Source organism: Adiantum capillus-veneris, chromosome 12, assembly GCF_014529385.1.
Source record: "Adiantum capillus-veneris isolate H3 chromosome 12, ASM1452938v2, whole genome shotgun sequence".
NCBI lineage: Eukaryota > Viridiplantae > Streptophyta > Polypodiopsida > Polypodiales > Pteridaceae > Adiantum > Adiantum capillus-veneris.
The window spans coordinates 69,598,891-69,613,567 of record NC_140942.1 but is presented as its reverse complement, the minus strand read 5'-3'; the positions used below and the strand labels follow the sequence as shown (position 1 = coordinate 69,613,567).

The following is a 14,677-nucleotide window of genomic DNA, read 5'->3' as shown; positions in this document are numbered from 1 at the left end:
TGATGTCAGTAGTGACTTTGCAGGTTCATTTGCTTGAAGAGTGGCAGGGATAGAGAGAGCAGTTTGTAACTTAGCCAAAATCGACAGAGTTACAACCCCATTGGCAGTGTTTGTTGAGCTCACGAAGCAAGGGTTAATCCCCGCTTGTGCGAAAGGCCTCTTAAAACTAGCAAAAATTGGAAGCGCGGTTCATAAAGTAGGGAGGGAGAGGGGGGCATGCTGGCCTAGATTGTGAACGTATAAGATGATGTCCTCCTTGACACTAGTATTTTACTTGTGAGCAGGGCCATGTTTCCTGATGGTGATGCCCCAGGTACCCTTCACCACTGTTCCTATTGAGGATTGACTTACAACAGTACATCCCCACATTTCTCAACCTCCTCCTTTTCAATCCTACAGCAACCTGCAGCAGCCCACAACAACCCTTATTAAAACTATACTCTATTAATCTACGTTATTAAGGGTATCCTAAATGCTAATTAGGTGCCCTTCTCCGAATTTTCTCTGTTGCAATGCTTTTGTACACTCCATGTAGAGTTCAATCCCCCTGCTATGTATAACCATTGATTAGCTTCTTTCTCAGAAATTAAGCTTTGGTTTGGGCTTTAAATACTGCTCTCATTATGCTTGGGCGCATAATTAACCCCCTCCAAGTGCTTCTCATCAATCTGCTCCTCCTTTATTGCAAATTTCTGCATGCAGAGGAGGGGTTAAGGTTAATCACAGCCCCTACCTTTGCAAGCTATGAGTCCATCAAATCTGTGCCAGAGGATGACTGGTATCATGGCCAGGATGTAAGTTATGCTGATGACTCCGTCTGGCTCAATCCAGACCCGAGAGAGTCCCAAACAAGAGCCGTCAGCAACATTGGCAAAATCATCTACAAAGATAAGGTCCAGTTCAAATATGCTGATTATGGGATGATCTCCTTCAAGAGCTCCTTTACCTTCCAGATCATCACCACCAATCCTTACCCAAATTGCGGAAGTGGCATGGCCTTCTTCATTGCAGACTATGACAAAGCTCCTGAGAGGAGCTATGGTAGGTACTTGGGCCTTGTTAGGCCCAACGCAACATACAGCTATCGGTTCTTTGCGGTGGAGTTTGACACACATATATCTGAAGAGTTTGCAGATCCAAGCGGCTCGCATATTGGGATTGATATCAATTCTCTTAAATCGATCAAATATGTGGACTCAAATCCTAATTCATCCAACCCTGAACTCTGCCTCTACAACAACCTCACTTTTCAGGTTTGGATTGAATACAATGCATCAGCAAGCCTTATCCAGGTGTGGATGACGAACTCAAGCTCCGCACCGCAACCTTCTTCGCCTTGCCTTAGTCTCAAGTACAACCTATCTGATGTCTTCCAGGATTACATGTATGTAGGTTTCTCAGCTTCTAGCAATGCAAGCGACGATAGCATGGAGGGCCATGTCCTCTATGCATGGAATCTCACGACATACCCCCCTACAAGCAGCGGAAACAAGCTTCTCATACCCTTGGTTGTAACGCTGTCGGGTGCTGTGTTCCTTTGCATATGTTTTGTCTTGCTTTACCACATTCCCAGAGCAATCAAGAAGAGAAAAGGCCTTATTACTGTGCACAATCAAGGGCATTTTCCTCAGATTGCAAGCAGTAGTCGTGCCTTTATCGAGAAGCTTGTGTGCCAGTCCACCTTGATGGAATATAGTTATGAAGAGCTAGTGCTGGCTTCTGACAATTTCGCTTCAAGTAACAAGATCGGTGAAGGCACTTTCAGCATGGTATACAAAGCCACACTAGTGAATGGACAAACAGTAGCCATTAAGAGGTTGAAGGAGGGATGCAGGAAAGAGCTAGATTTCTCCACAGAAATACATATCATCAGCAATCTTCGACACAAAAACCTGCTGCCATTGCTCGGATGGTGCTACATCGATGAGGGTGAGGCACTTTTAGTCTATGAATACATGAGAAGAGGGAGCCTAAATCACCACCTGTATGGTAAGGATAAAGGAACCCTCTCAAGCAAGGTAAGGTTAGACATTCTTCTGGGGGTGGCTTCTGCATTAGAGTATTTGCATAAACATGTGGTAGATCGTGTGCTACACAGAGATGTCAAGGCAGCTAATGTCTTGTTGACAGAAGACTTTTTGCCCATGCTCGGTGACTTTGGCCTTGCTCGTCTCATTCGCCACGATGAACATTCCGTAACCATGACCGCAGCAGGGTCCCCTGGATACGTTGCTCCGGAGGTCGTATTCAGCAACAAAGCTACTGACAAAGCTGATGTATATAGCTATGGTGTGCTTGTGCTTGTAGTCGCATGTGGCCGTCCGGCGATGCTTGAATCGGCTAGCTGTGGACTGGAATCCGAAGGAATGCGACTCGTTGATTGGATATGGATTCTTTACAGGGGCAATCAACTCATGGATGCTCTTGACCCCACAATAACCATCGACATGTCAGACTTGGAGAGGAGTCAGTGGAGACGAGTGCTACATCTGGCGCTGATGTGTGTAAACCCATCTCCCAAGTTGCGGCCGACAATGAGGCAAGTATGCCAAGCTCTTCAGGGAGAAACTTTTTTGTGGATACAGCCTCTACCTGCAATAGGGCCATCTTTACGAAGCCAGAGCTGGCGGTCTGCATCAGAGGCTTTGTATTTGGATAACAAATGGAGTGTGCCAATATCTCCCTATGTAAATGGGATTTCCAACCCACCTGTTGGCCAATTATCTCCAACATCTCTTGGCTATATGTCTCCAGCTATTTTTTGCCCATGGTGAATAGTCTCTCTCTCTCTCTCTCTCTCTCTCTCTCTCTCTCTCTCTCTCTCTCTCTCTCTCTCAGGATGTGGTCATGCAGAGCATAGTTATCAGTAAGATGTTAAAGATGAAACTATGCTAAAACCGGCATAGTTACAAAAGGTCTTGCATAGTTGCATATAAGAAAAATAATTGGTGCACGTATGACCATGCATGAGGTACAATTATTTCAAAAAGTAACAGATAACTATGCATTGCGTGACCATTGCCTAAGCGGTCATGCCGTTGGTCTTTCCACCTCCAAGGCCACATTTGAACCCTCGACATGTCTTTGAGACCACAAGGTATTTGGCAGTAGGGCTCAAACTTAACATCTCATGGCTTCCATGCAACAAACGCTTTGCAGATATGCTCTCCGAGTGGCTATGCCATCAGAGATTCAACTTGTAAGCCTGCATTCAAATCCCAAATGTCTCTTCAGCTCCGTTAGCTTCAGTAAACCTCACATTAGGGGAAACATTTGACTTCAGAAATGATTCACTATAAAGCTAAAAACAAGAGAGGTGAAGTACTAAACAAAGTAATCACTCGTAGATCTTCTCCATAACAATTCTAAGTGGAATCCTCTAAAGATGACACGTATTGCCATGAGCTCAGAGATAATGGCCATACCATTAAGTTATTAACTGCATTCAAATCCCGAAATTTCTTTTAAGCCCCTCTTAAATGCTAGCTTTACCCATTGGCCCCAAAAACTCGCGCCCCTTTCAGTATTTCTTTATTATTGCTCTTCGCAAATTTCGAAGTACAACTCTTGAGGGTCCAACTTCCTCCGAGTCTCTCCGTCCAAAAGCATCAGATCTGTCATCCACAAATTTGACAACAAGACCAAGTCTAGCAAGTGCAGATACAAACAAAAGGTTCTATTTTATCCGAGGTACATAAAGTGCATCGACAAGTGTGAAAGAGCTGCCATTTGCAACAGTCAACACAATCTTTCCAACTCCCTTGATCGGATAAAAGGCATTGTTTGCACAAGTGATTGTATTCCTGTGAGGGACATCCTCAAGAGAGGTGAACAAGTCACGATGAAAGGTAGCACCACTGTCAGAATACCACACATGAGCATTTGCAGCAACTCACATACATGCATCATAGACAGAAGGATCATAAGTGCACTCTGCACTAAAAGCCCATTCTGCATCTACATCAGCATCACAATCTCCTTTCACAGAAGACTATACAATAGCGGCACTTGTAGTGGAATCAACCTCTTCCTTCTTAGCCTCTTTTGCCTTCAATTTCGGAGACTGCTTGATCAAATGATCATTAGCTTTACATTAATGGCAACACATCTTTTTGCCCTTTTCACCAGAATTCCCAGACAAAGTGCTGCCAACAGAAGCATTAGGAACAAGTACCTTTCCACTCGCAGAAGAACCATGAGAAGTGGCTACATTACTATTACCACTTTTTCTATGAGCAACAATAAAGGCCTGTTCAATTGCACGTTGTTTAGCCCTGTTTTTTCTTGAAAGTAACTCTTACAACATCAATGTACATAATGTTTCAAAATTGACAACTTCACGATCTCCTTGGGTCATAAGTCTCCAAGTACTAGCAAAAGTCTGGTAAGAATCTGGCAAAGCATCAAGAACAGTTTGCACAAGTGAACTGTCAGAAATGACTTCGCTTGTAGAAATAAGTTGCTCATTACATGCATAATCTTCGACTCCAGCTCTTTATGCAACAATGCAATTTTAGCCTCATTGCAACTTGCATAAAGACCAGCCATAATATCTCAAGCATGTTTTGCAGATTTAGTTGAACGAATGTAAGGAGTAATATTGCGCTTCACAGATAATGCAATCAAATCCTCGACAGTCTTCTGTATCCACAGAACCATGACGTACATCAATGCCCTTCACATAATTGCACAAGATTCCAAACGGCCTTTGACACAATTGTCCCCATCCAATCTATCCTTAGCAGCAAACATCTTGAACACATCTGTATTGTTGTCAGCCATGACGAATGTCTGCACCTGATGTGAAAACTTCCCGACGAAAAGAGGAGAAACAAAGTGGGACTAACGCGTGCTGTAGCACACCCCAAAGCAGACTGTAAGGGACCTGTTATGCAAAAAACGGCACTGAAAAAAATTATGCACAAAAGGAAGAATTTGTCTGTGCAATACTATCTGTAGTGGAAACGGAGGTCGAAATAAGCCCGTATGAAAATTCTGAGTAGACCAAGCTCTACGAGCTTGCCCCAAGTATTTGTCAACATGCTGACGCTGACCAAAGCTCACTGAAATCGGAGAAAGTGAGCATGAGTGTGTTGGTGATGCAGGTGACTAAGTCCGAGAGGACGCAATCTACTCTGATACCAATTGTTGGAAATAGGGTTGCAGGAAAATGCACACAGCTTGGAGAAGACGAAAGAAGCTCAAGGTACACAACAGAGAGTAGTATTACTTAACGTGCAATGGAAAGATAAGATAGCCCTAGAGTGATGGGCGTATATACAATGCACGGAGAAAAAACCTCCTAGTTAGGGAAAAAATATCCCGACGGTCCTAAGTGCGTTCACACATCACTAAATCGTCAGTATTCTCTGATAGATCATCAATAGATTTCCCTGCTTCGTCGGTACCCTTAGATGTACTATCATCTGATTTTCTTACTTCTCCGAAATCCTTTGATGAACGTTCATTCGGTTCCCTAGAAGACTCTTGCCATGTTGAGATGGACACTTCTATGTACGATAGGTCAATGAGCCAGCATGCATACCAAAACCTTGCTTGGCATGTCCCATAAGTCTCTGAATGGAGTCAGACTTCTGTTGTAGACAATACCGTGGAATCTTTTTTGGCAATCCAAAACAAAACCTCTCAATCTGGTCCTTCGAAGTGACTCCCCGAAACGAGAATATTGGCAAATAGATATCCCAAAACCTCTAGCATTAGTCATCCAATGTTAGGTGCAGCGGAATGAATGTTTGCGCTCTGCTCAAGATGAGTGCTACGAACTGTGCTCAAGGTTCCTTTTGTTCTTATAGAAGGGAGAGCCTTCCGTTCTTAATGAGAGAGTGCAATGATCATAACAAAGTGAATGGACACTATGCATGCAAGTGTATGAGACTGAGAGATAGAGAGAGAAGAGAGATACGACACCAGAGACATTGTAAAACCCTCCTCCGAAGGCCCCACTCTCTATGGCGAGAGCGGTCTACTTATGATTGCACAAATCTCTACAATGCTTGGACTTGCCGACGATGTCGTCGACGACGAGACGGGCTGAAATCAAAAGCTGCTAAAGGCTGAAATCTGCAAATCTTTATCTGCTGAATTCTGACTCTATGTCGATGCGACGACGACGCGCTGAAAACGCACATGCTGAAATCTGCGTTTTTCAGGCTGAAATTGTAAACCTTGCAGAAACTGACCGTGCGGCGAGGAACTGCTACCAGAAGGTGAGATCTGCGAGGTTCAGAACTTGATCTGTGGTGTCTATGGAAGAAAACTGAAAATGCTGATTGTTCTTGATGTTCCGTCGCGGTGAATCTGCAAAACGCTGGGTTATGATGCAGATGCAATAACGCCCAAGACTTCTATAGTAGACAACACCGTGGAATCTTTTTTGGCAATCCACAAGCGCTCAATCTGGTCCTTCAAAGTGACCCTCCAAAATGAGAATATTAGCAAATAGATATCCCAAAACCTCTGGCATTAGTTGTTAGATTCTTCATCTCCAAATGCTTCGCACCCTGCCTACAGGCTTCACACACATCACGTGCATTGGCCCTTGGTTGTGGGTTGGCCACCCGTACACCTGTTGGACAGGGATCTTCAGGCACATTTTAGGGTTTTTCTCAGCACTTTGCCCGGCCGCGAACCTATTGTGGTCCTTTTCCATTTGTTCCTCATTTATGGGTTTTTTGTGCATGGTCGTTGGGGCTTCTAGTCTACCCTACCTACTCCCTATTCTCCTCTATATAGGAGAGGGGGGATACACTCTCCCATTCATATCTTGTACAAAGCAGTTTTTGCCATCTGGAGTTATTGCAGCTTGCTAGTCTTTTCCATCTGTCTCTTGTGTGTCCATCGCCACTCTCTCTCTCTCTCTCTCTCTCTCTCTCTCTCTCTCTCTCTCTCTCTCTCTCTCTCTCTCTCTCTCTCTCTCTCCACCTTCTGCTGCTCACTCTCACATGGTATCAGAGCTCTAGGCTTAGATCTGCCATCGCCTACACCTAGGAGGACTCTTGAGAGCTTTTCATCGCGAAGGATTTCCCTCTCTACCAGTGTTTTTTTTTGGGACCAACGTTTTTTGCTTCAGCCCTAGCGTTTTGTGGATCTGCATGATCTTCTGCACCCTCTACTAGCGCCTTCCCTCCCTCTGCCTCATCGCCACCACCTGCCCTCTCCTCTGCCTTGCGTTTTTCCCCATCCTTGGCCTAGCGTTTTTTGCAGGAGGGACTCCCTTGCATCAGCGCTTTTTCAGCCAGCCTGTGGATCTAGCGTTTTTGCAGGACGGCAGCCCACTGATCTGCGTTTTTCAGCCCTAAACCTAGCATTTTTGGGCAGGATAGCAGCCAGCATTCCTAGCATTTTTTTGGGCAAAACAGCAACCTTTGGACCAACGTTTTCATCGCCACTTCCGCCATCTTTTGGCGCAAATCTTGGACAGCGGGGCTTGCCCCTTGGTCTTCCCGCTTGGAAGCTGAACAGTTGTGACTATTGCCGGCAATTTCCCAATCACTCATGTCACGTCACACATCCAACCCTATGTGTCCGTGGACAAGCTACAGCATGATCAGACTTCAATCAGTCCAGTCAAGTCTAGATTAGCAGTGATCTGGCACTTTTGTGAGTCTATTCGTAGACCGTGCATGCCCAGTCACTTAGCATAGATGCATATCCTCTGGTTGCACACAGCATGATCATCAGTATTCCCTTCAGAATCCATCAGATTCAATCAGGGAAATTTTCCGGTGATTTAGCCTATTTTCCCTATTTTTGGTATTTTCACTTATTATTTTTAAGTGACTTTCAGACAAAAGTAGGTAGGGCAATTTTGCTAAGTTAATATATAAGCAAACCCAAGTTAGCACTTTCTGGCAGAAGAGGCAGCAGGAGCTTCCCGCTCAACACGCAACTTCTCAACAGGAACCCCTCAGCACCCCTAGCGTTTTTGCATCCCCATCCTCACTGCACTTCAGCCTTGGCGTTTTCATTCCTTGCATGATCGCCATCATCTCCCAAGTCCCCTAGCGTTTGCAGATCCACCCAATCGCCAGCAGAAGCATCAGTTTTGCTAGCGTTTCCAGTTCAGCCCATCAGCGTTTTTGGAGGCATCAAGCTAGCGTTTTTGCTAGCGACAAGGCAACACCAGCGTTTTTGTTTTCAGCCTACTCTGCAGCAGAATACTCAGCGTTTTCAGCATACACAAGAGGTAGCAGATTCATTCCCATTGGTTGCAGAAGTTCCCCCATTTTCAGCCCATGAAAACGCAGCCAAAACAGTCATTTTCAGCCACCCAAAACAGCCCAAAGATTTGCAGATTTCAGCAGTAGGAAGACCACCGATTTCAGCCCTAAAGTTGTCGTCGTCGTCCCCGCCGTCGTCATCGGCATAGTCCCACGTTGCATCAGTCCATTGCATCGTCATTGTACCACTTTGTGCAATCAATAAGTAGACCACTCTCGCCAACGAGAGTGGGGCCTTCGGAGGAGTGTTTTACGTCGTCTCTGGTGTCGTATCTCTCTTCTCTCTCTATCTCTCAGTCTCATACACTTGCACGCACAGTGTCCATTCATTTTGTTTGTGATCATAGCACTTTCCATTAAGAACGGAAGGCTCTCCCTTCCATAAGAACAGTAGGAACCTTGAGCACAGTTTGGAGCACTCATCTTGAGCAAAGCGCAAACATTCATTCCGCTGCACCTAACATTGGTATCAGAGCTTTGGCAGTGTTCTGTATCACTCAAGGAAAGAACCACAAGAATTTTTTTTTGCTTGTTGAGGTCGCACGAACCCAAGTTCGCTTGGGCTGTCGATTCCTAATCGTGTTTTGTTGAAGAGTGACAGGAATCCCAAGAAAGAAGGGCTTGTCCAGCCTCCCCTTGTGTCTCTTTTCACTCATTGAGAGCGGACCGTGCACTTAGCGGCCAGCCAATCGACGTGAGGTGGGAAAAAGCAACCTTGGTGTGAGCGCAAGGCCGCCAAGGGGTGAGCCCGCAGAAAGCAATAGAACTCGGGTGAAGAGAAGATCCTTCTCCAACGCGATTTGCAAGCGAAAGAACACCTCAAGAACCTCAAGATCCTCAAGAACCCAAGAACCCAAGAACCACGACCCTCAAGAACCCAAGTTCCTCGTGAACTTAAGAACCAAAGATCATAGTGCATGGTCGTCACCCGAAGCGGAATGGATACTTCGCATACAGGTGATGAGCATGAGAGAGGCGGCGAAGATTTTTTCCCACAAGGAGACTTTTTCGACCCTCCCCCTTCGCCATCTACGCCACGAGTTGTACTCACTCCTATGGAGATGATGGTCAAGTCGATGTTGGACATGATGGCACAACAACAAGAAACGAATCGAGTTGCATTGGCACAACTCGCAAGCAAAGCAGAACAACGAGAAGCTAGGGACCGTGAGCGCGACAACAGAATTGCAAGAATTGCCGCAGAACAAGCAGCTAAGGACCGTGAACAAGAAGCCAAGGACCGCGAGCGCGACGAAAGAAACACCAGACTTACCGCACAACAGGAAGACAAGCGCCTTGCTTTAGAACGCGAACGCGACGCAAGAAAAGAAAGAAAAGAACTAAGAAAGGAGGAAGCGGCAGCACAAAGCGCGGCCTTGGAGGCCGAGCGTGAAGCTCAAAGGGAGCTACGCACTCAAGAATTTATTTCCCAAGTGCTAGCCTCGAGGACCGAACCACCCAAAGATCATGGAAGTTCATCAAGTTGCGAAAGCCACGATGCGGATTCCAACCATCCAGTCATTGACTTTCAGTAAGTGTGACGGTAAGATGGATACTACGGTTATTCATTCTTGGTTGCATCAATTTAATGCTTATTTTGCGACAACTAAGAAGACAGGAAATAGGAAAGTTTTGACGGCAGCTATGTACCTTGCCGGTGATGCCATCAATTGGTACCACGCATGGCAAGAGGCACAGCTAGCCACGCACCTAGAGGCAGCCGACGAATTCACGCCTCTCTTTTAGTTGGGCTGATTTCCAAGACAAGCTCAAGGCGCGGTTTATGCCACCTCAGTACCTCGCACGATTGAAGGACGATTGGCGCTCTCTTAAGCAAAATGGTATACCGGTTATGTCTTTTTCTAATCGTGTTTTGCAGCTAGGCACTCAATTATGAAAATCGGATGATGAGCGTTAAGAGGTTTTTCTCTTTGGATTGGACGAGTATATCAAATACGATGTCGAAGTACTCGATCCAATCCATCTCAACAAGGCGGTAGCAATTGCTCTCGCACAGGAGATGAAGCACAACAAGGGAAAGCCTAAGGAGAACAAGACTTCCACAAGTACCTCGCAGACTTCTCAGAACCCTCAGAACGATAAGAACGGTAAGAATGGTAACTCTTCTAACCAATCTTCCTACAATCTCTCAGAAAAGAATTCTTCCAATGAATCTAAGGGTAAGGCTAACACAATTGCTAAACCTAAGCTTACTCCATATGAAAAGGTAGCACAAGGAATTATAGGAGGATACATCACGTCGGAAGAGCAAAGCACTTATTCTAAGGAAGGTCGTTGTTTTCATTGTCACATTAAGGGTCACATAAAAAGAACATGTCCTAAGCTTGAATCAAATGAATCTAAAGAATCCACAGAATCCACTTCCTCTGTCAATGCAATTAATGATAACACGAGTGTGCCCCAAGTTTCTTAGGACCCTCCCATTGATGATTCTCTCATTAAATGTTATGGTCGTATGTCGGGCCACCGTTTTGTCATATTGTTTGACCCAGGTAGTATGCATGATGTGATCAGTTCCTCTCTTGTTGAGAGAGCCCACCTGGAAGTTAGTCCGAGATCTCCTATCGAGGTCTCTGGCTTTCGTTCCGGTATGGACGCTCTCATCACGGAGGAGTGCCTTAATGTGTTGTTTGCAATTCAACAGACTGCCTTCACTAGAAGATTTGTTGTTTTTCCTCTCTCAGGATGTGATATGATTTTGGACATTCGATGGTTTCGTGATAATGACGCTCTCATGGATTTTATGACTAACACTATAACTCTCAATGCCACAAGTGGTTCTCCTATTGTCATTCATGGAGAGGACATTGCTCATTCTCCATCTCTCATTGCTAATATGCAGGACAAGATTGAAAGGATTCGGGATAAGGAGACTCTCTCAGTCTCTTTTTCTCTACAGCATGACACACAGAACTTGCATGATTATGAGAAGCATGATGATTTGAATGATAATGATTTGCATGATGGTTTGGATGACAATAACAAGCATGATGATTTGCATGATCAAGATGTGATTTCTCACGAAGATGATGTGATTGTTCACAAGGATGATGTATTAGTGGATGCTTTCCCTAGCGAAGCTAACCTCGTTGTAGATTCAATCAATCACGAAGATCCGATCTTGGCTTTCGAGTCGAGGTCCAAAGAACCCCCACAGGACGATTCGATCATTCAAGAAGAACCGATCTTGGCTCTCGAGACTTGGTCCAAAGAACCCTTACAGGAAGTATTATGTGTTCGCATGATTGATACGCACGCATTGTTCGAGTGTTTCATTCGTGATCGTTTCCTGTATTTTCGTCAGCATCGTTATGTGATCCCTTTTCCTAGGCATGACATATTGTATGTTGAGCACGTTTCTCTCATGGATGAGCACGAATGTATGCGGATTTTTCATGAAAAGCTGAAAAGTATGTATGTCAGGAAGACACATTCCATGTCTCTTCCTTGGCATGACACAGTTTCCGAACGAGCACATAAAAGTATGAGCACCAAGCGTGGGCATTTCCATTGTGTTTTACCACAGTTGATTGCTTTAGATCAAAAGAGAGATTCGATCTTATTGTTTGCATGTGTTTGATGAACGGGTTGTCACTCCGTCTCTATGTTCATCTACATTGCATACACAGTCTTTAGAGAAGACAAGATTTTTTCCACTCACTTTACATGGAATGGGTATGTTCATGGTTTTGTGTTGGAAATGGTTTCAATAATTTTCAGCCATGGAGATTCTTGAAGATGAAAGAAGCACGACTCTAGACGAAGTTGAAGCAAGGAAGGAGATTCAAAAGATTTTCTCGCTTTCGGCGCGGCCCAAAGAAGCAAGCGTTGCAGACCTTTATGAAGTTCAAGTACCGCACAACCCACACATCAGAGTGGGCCGGCGAAGAGTCCCTTCCAAGATTCCGGATGCTGTTGGCGATCTCCCTCGACGCCATACAGTTCGGTATCAGTACCTCATTTTGAAAAGGAGGGGATGTCACGTGACACATCCCAACCCTATGTGTCCGTGGACAAGCTACAGCATGATCAGGGTTCAGTCAGTCCAGTCAGTCTAGATTAAAAGTGATCTGGCACTTTTGTGAGTCTATTCGTAGACCGTGCATGCCCAGTCACTGAGTGTAAATGCATATCCTCTGGTTGCACACAGCATGATCATCAGTATTCCCTTCAAAATCCATCAAATTCAATCAGGGGAATTTTCCAGTGCATTTAGCCTATTTTCCCTATTTTTGGTATTTTCACTTATTATTTTTAAGTGACTTTCCAACAAAGGTAGGTAGGGCAATTTTGCTAAGTTAATATATAAGCAAACCCAAGTTAGCACTAAATGGAAGAAGAGGCAGCAAGAGCTTCCCGCTCAACAGGCAACTTCTCAGCAGAACCCATCAAGGACCATCAAGACCCCTTGGCGTTTTTGGATTTCCCAGCCTCGCCACCCTCAGACCTGGCGTTTTCCAGCATCGCTTGATCGCCAGCCTCATCAGCGGTACCTAGCGACTGCAGATCCCCAGCATCGCCATCGAGTCCCAATTTGCTAGCGTTTTTCCATTTCAACCTATTAGCGTTTTTGGTCTCCAACAAGCCAGCGTTTTTGGCAAAGGACAGAGGCAGCCCAGCGTTAGTGCTTCCGCGTCAGAAAGGCAGCGTTTTAAGCCCTATGGTACAGTAGCAGATTCAACCCCCATTGGTTGCAGAAGATCCCCAATTTTCAGCCATGAAAACGCAGCCAAAACAGTCATTTTCAGCCACCCAAAACAGCCCAAAGATTTGCAGATTTTCAGCAGATAGAAGACCACAGATTTCAGCCCTAAGTCATCGTCGTCATCGGCATAGTCCCAGGTTGCATTAGTCCATTGCATCCTCATTGTACCACTTTGTGCAATCATAAGTAGACCATTCTCACCGACGAGAGTGGGGCCTTCGGAGGAGCGTTTTACAACGTTTCTGGTGTTGTATCTCTCTTCTCTCTCTATCTCTCAGTCTCATACACTTGCACGCACAGTGTCCATTCACTTTGTTTGTGATCATAGCACTTTCCATGAAGAACGGAAGGCTCTCCCTTCCTTAAGAACTAAAAGAAACCTTGAGCACAATTCGGAGCACTCATCTTGAGCAAAGCGCAAACAATCATTCCGCTACATCTAACAACAAGCTATGGTGGATCAATGGAATATGAATCATTGCAGAGTTTACTCTTTCTTACTCATCAACTGTGCGGATAGCCTGTTGACGTCTTTACGCTCTCACACCACTTATAGGGTTTCCTTTGCAACATGTACAAGGCAAAGACACCTAGAAGGATCCTCACTCTGGAAAAGACTTTGATGGACTTACAGGTCTCGTCATTTTCGACTATCCAGGACTTCATATCCCGCATGCTTCTGCTCCGTGATGAGCTAGCAGCTTGTGGTCACCATATCTCTTCCTAGGGCATGGCAACTCGATTGTTGCTCAAGCTTCAGGACACTTATGATTCCTTGTTTCAGTCACTTACTACCTCCACGCACCCTACTCCTATCACTTGGGAGGAGCTCTTACCCGCTGTGCAGCAAATAGCTTCGCGCATTCAGGATAGAGCCACCTCAGACGCCTCTGCGGGTTCTACTGCATTGGTCCCTACATCTAGTAGGGGTGGTAGTGCTCCCAAACAGTCTAGACCTAGTTGTACACATTCTCGCCCTGACATTACTTGTACCTGTTGTGGAAAGAAAGATCATTATGCAGCTAAATGTTATAAACGATGGCGGGACCGCAAGAAGGATTCAGATCCTGAGGATGGGACGGCTTCTCAAAAAACTTCAGCCACCGCCATCTCTAGCCCTTCACAGGCCAATGGCTTCACCCTCTAGTTTCATCCACCTCCTTCTTCTCTTTTATGATCAGGATCACTTTTTGGCTTGGAGTTTGCCGGATTTCCCACCTTGGCCTTTCTATCCTTTTGTGTCAGAGTGCTCTGCTTCAGGGGGATTCTCTCTCTTCCATCTCTCTCTTCTGCTGATCTCCACAGATGAGCTCCCTGCTCATCTTCCATCTTTCCCTCATATATATCCTCTTCAGCGACTTGTTCTGTTGTTAGCCTCTCTATCAACTTCCTTGTGTGATTTGATCAACCTGACCTAGCTTCGGTCATCATCACATTGGTGCTAGACGGTTCATCGTTTTTTGTTTGGTTGGCGCTTCTTTTTACACTCCAAATTTTCCAGGCGTGTTGCATCTTCTTCCTCAGCGACTCCGCATCTGTCGTTGAGGAGGGGTGTTAGATTCTTCATCTCCAGATGCTTAGCACCCTGCCTACAGGCTTCACACACATCACGTGCACTGGCCCTTGGTTGTGGGTTGGCCACCCATACACCTGTTGGACAGGGATCTTCAGACACATTTAGGGTTTTGCTCAGCACTTTGCCCGGCCGGAC

General features: G+C 45.4%; 1 protein-coding gene across 1 annotated transcript; it reads left to right on the top strand.

The window, feature by feature from the left end:
• The first annotated feature begins 225 nt into the window (after positions 1–225).
• LOC147445896 (putative L-type lectin-domain containing receptor kinase S.7) lies at positions 226–2,775 on the top strand. Its single transcript, XM_086525237.1, has one exon. It carries the CDS (start codon positions 624–626, stop codon positions 2,772–2,774), a length of 2,151 nt encoding a protein of 716 aa, XP_086381363.1. The 5' UTR covers positions 226–623; the 3' UTR covers position 2,775.
• The last annotated feature ends 11,902 nt before the right edge of the window (positions 2,776–14,677 follow it).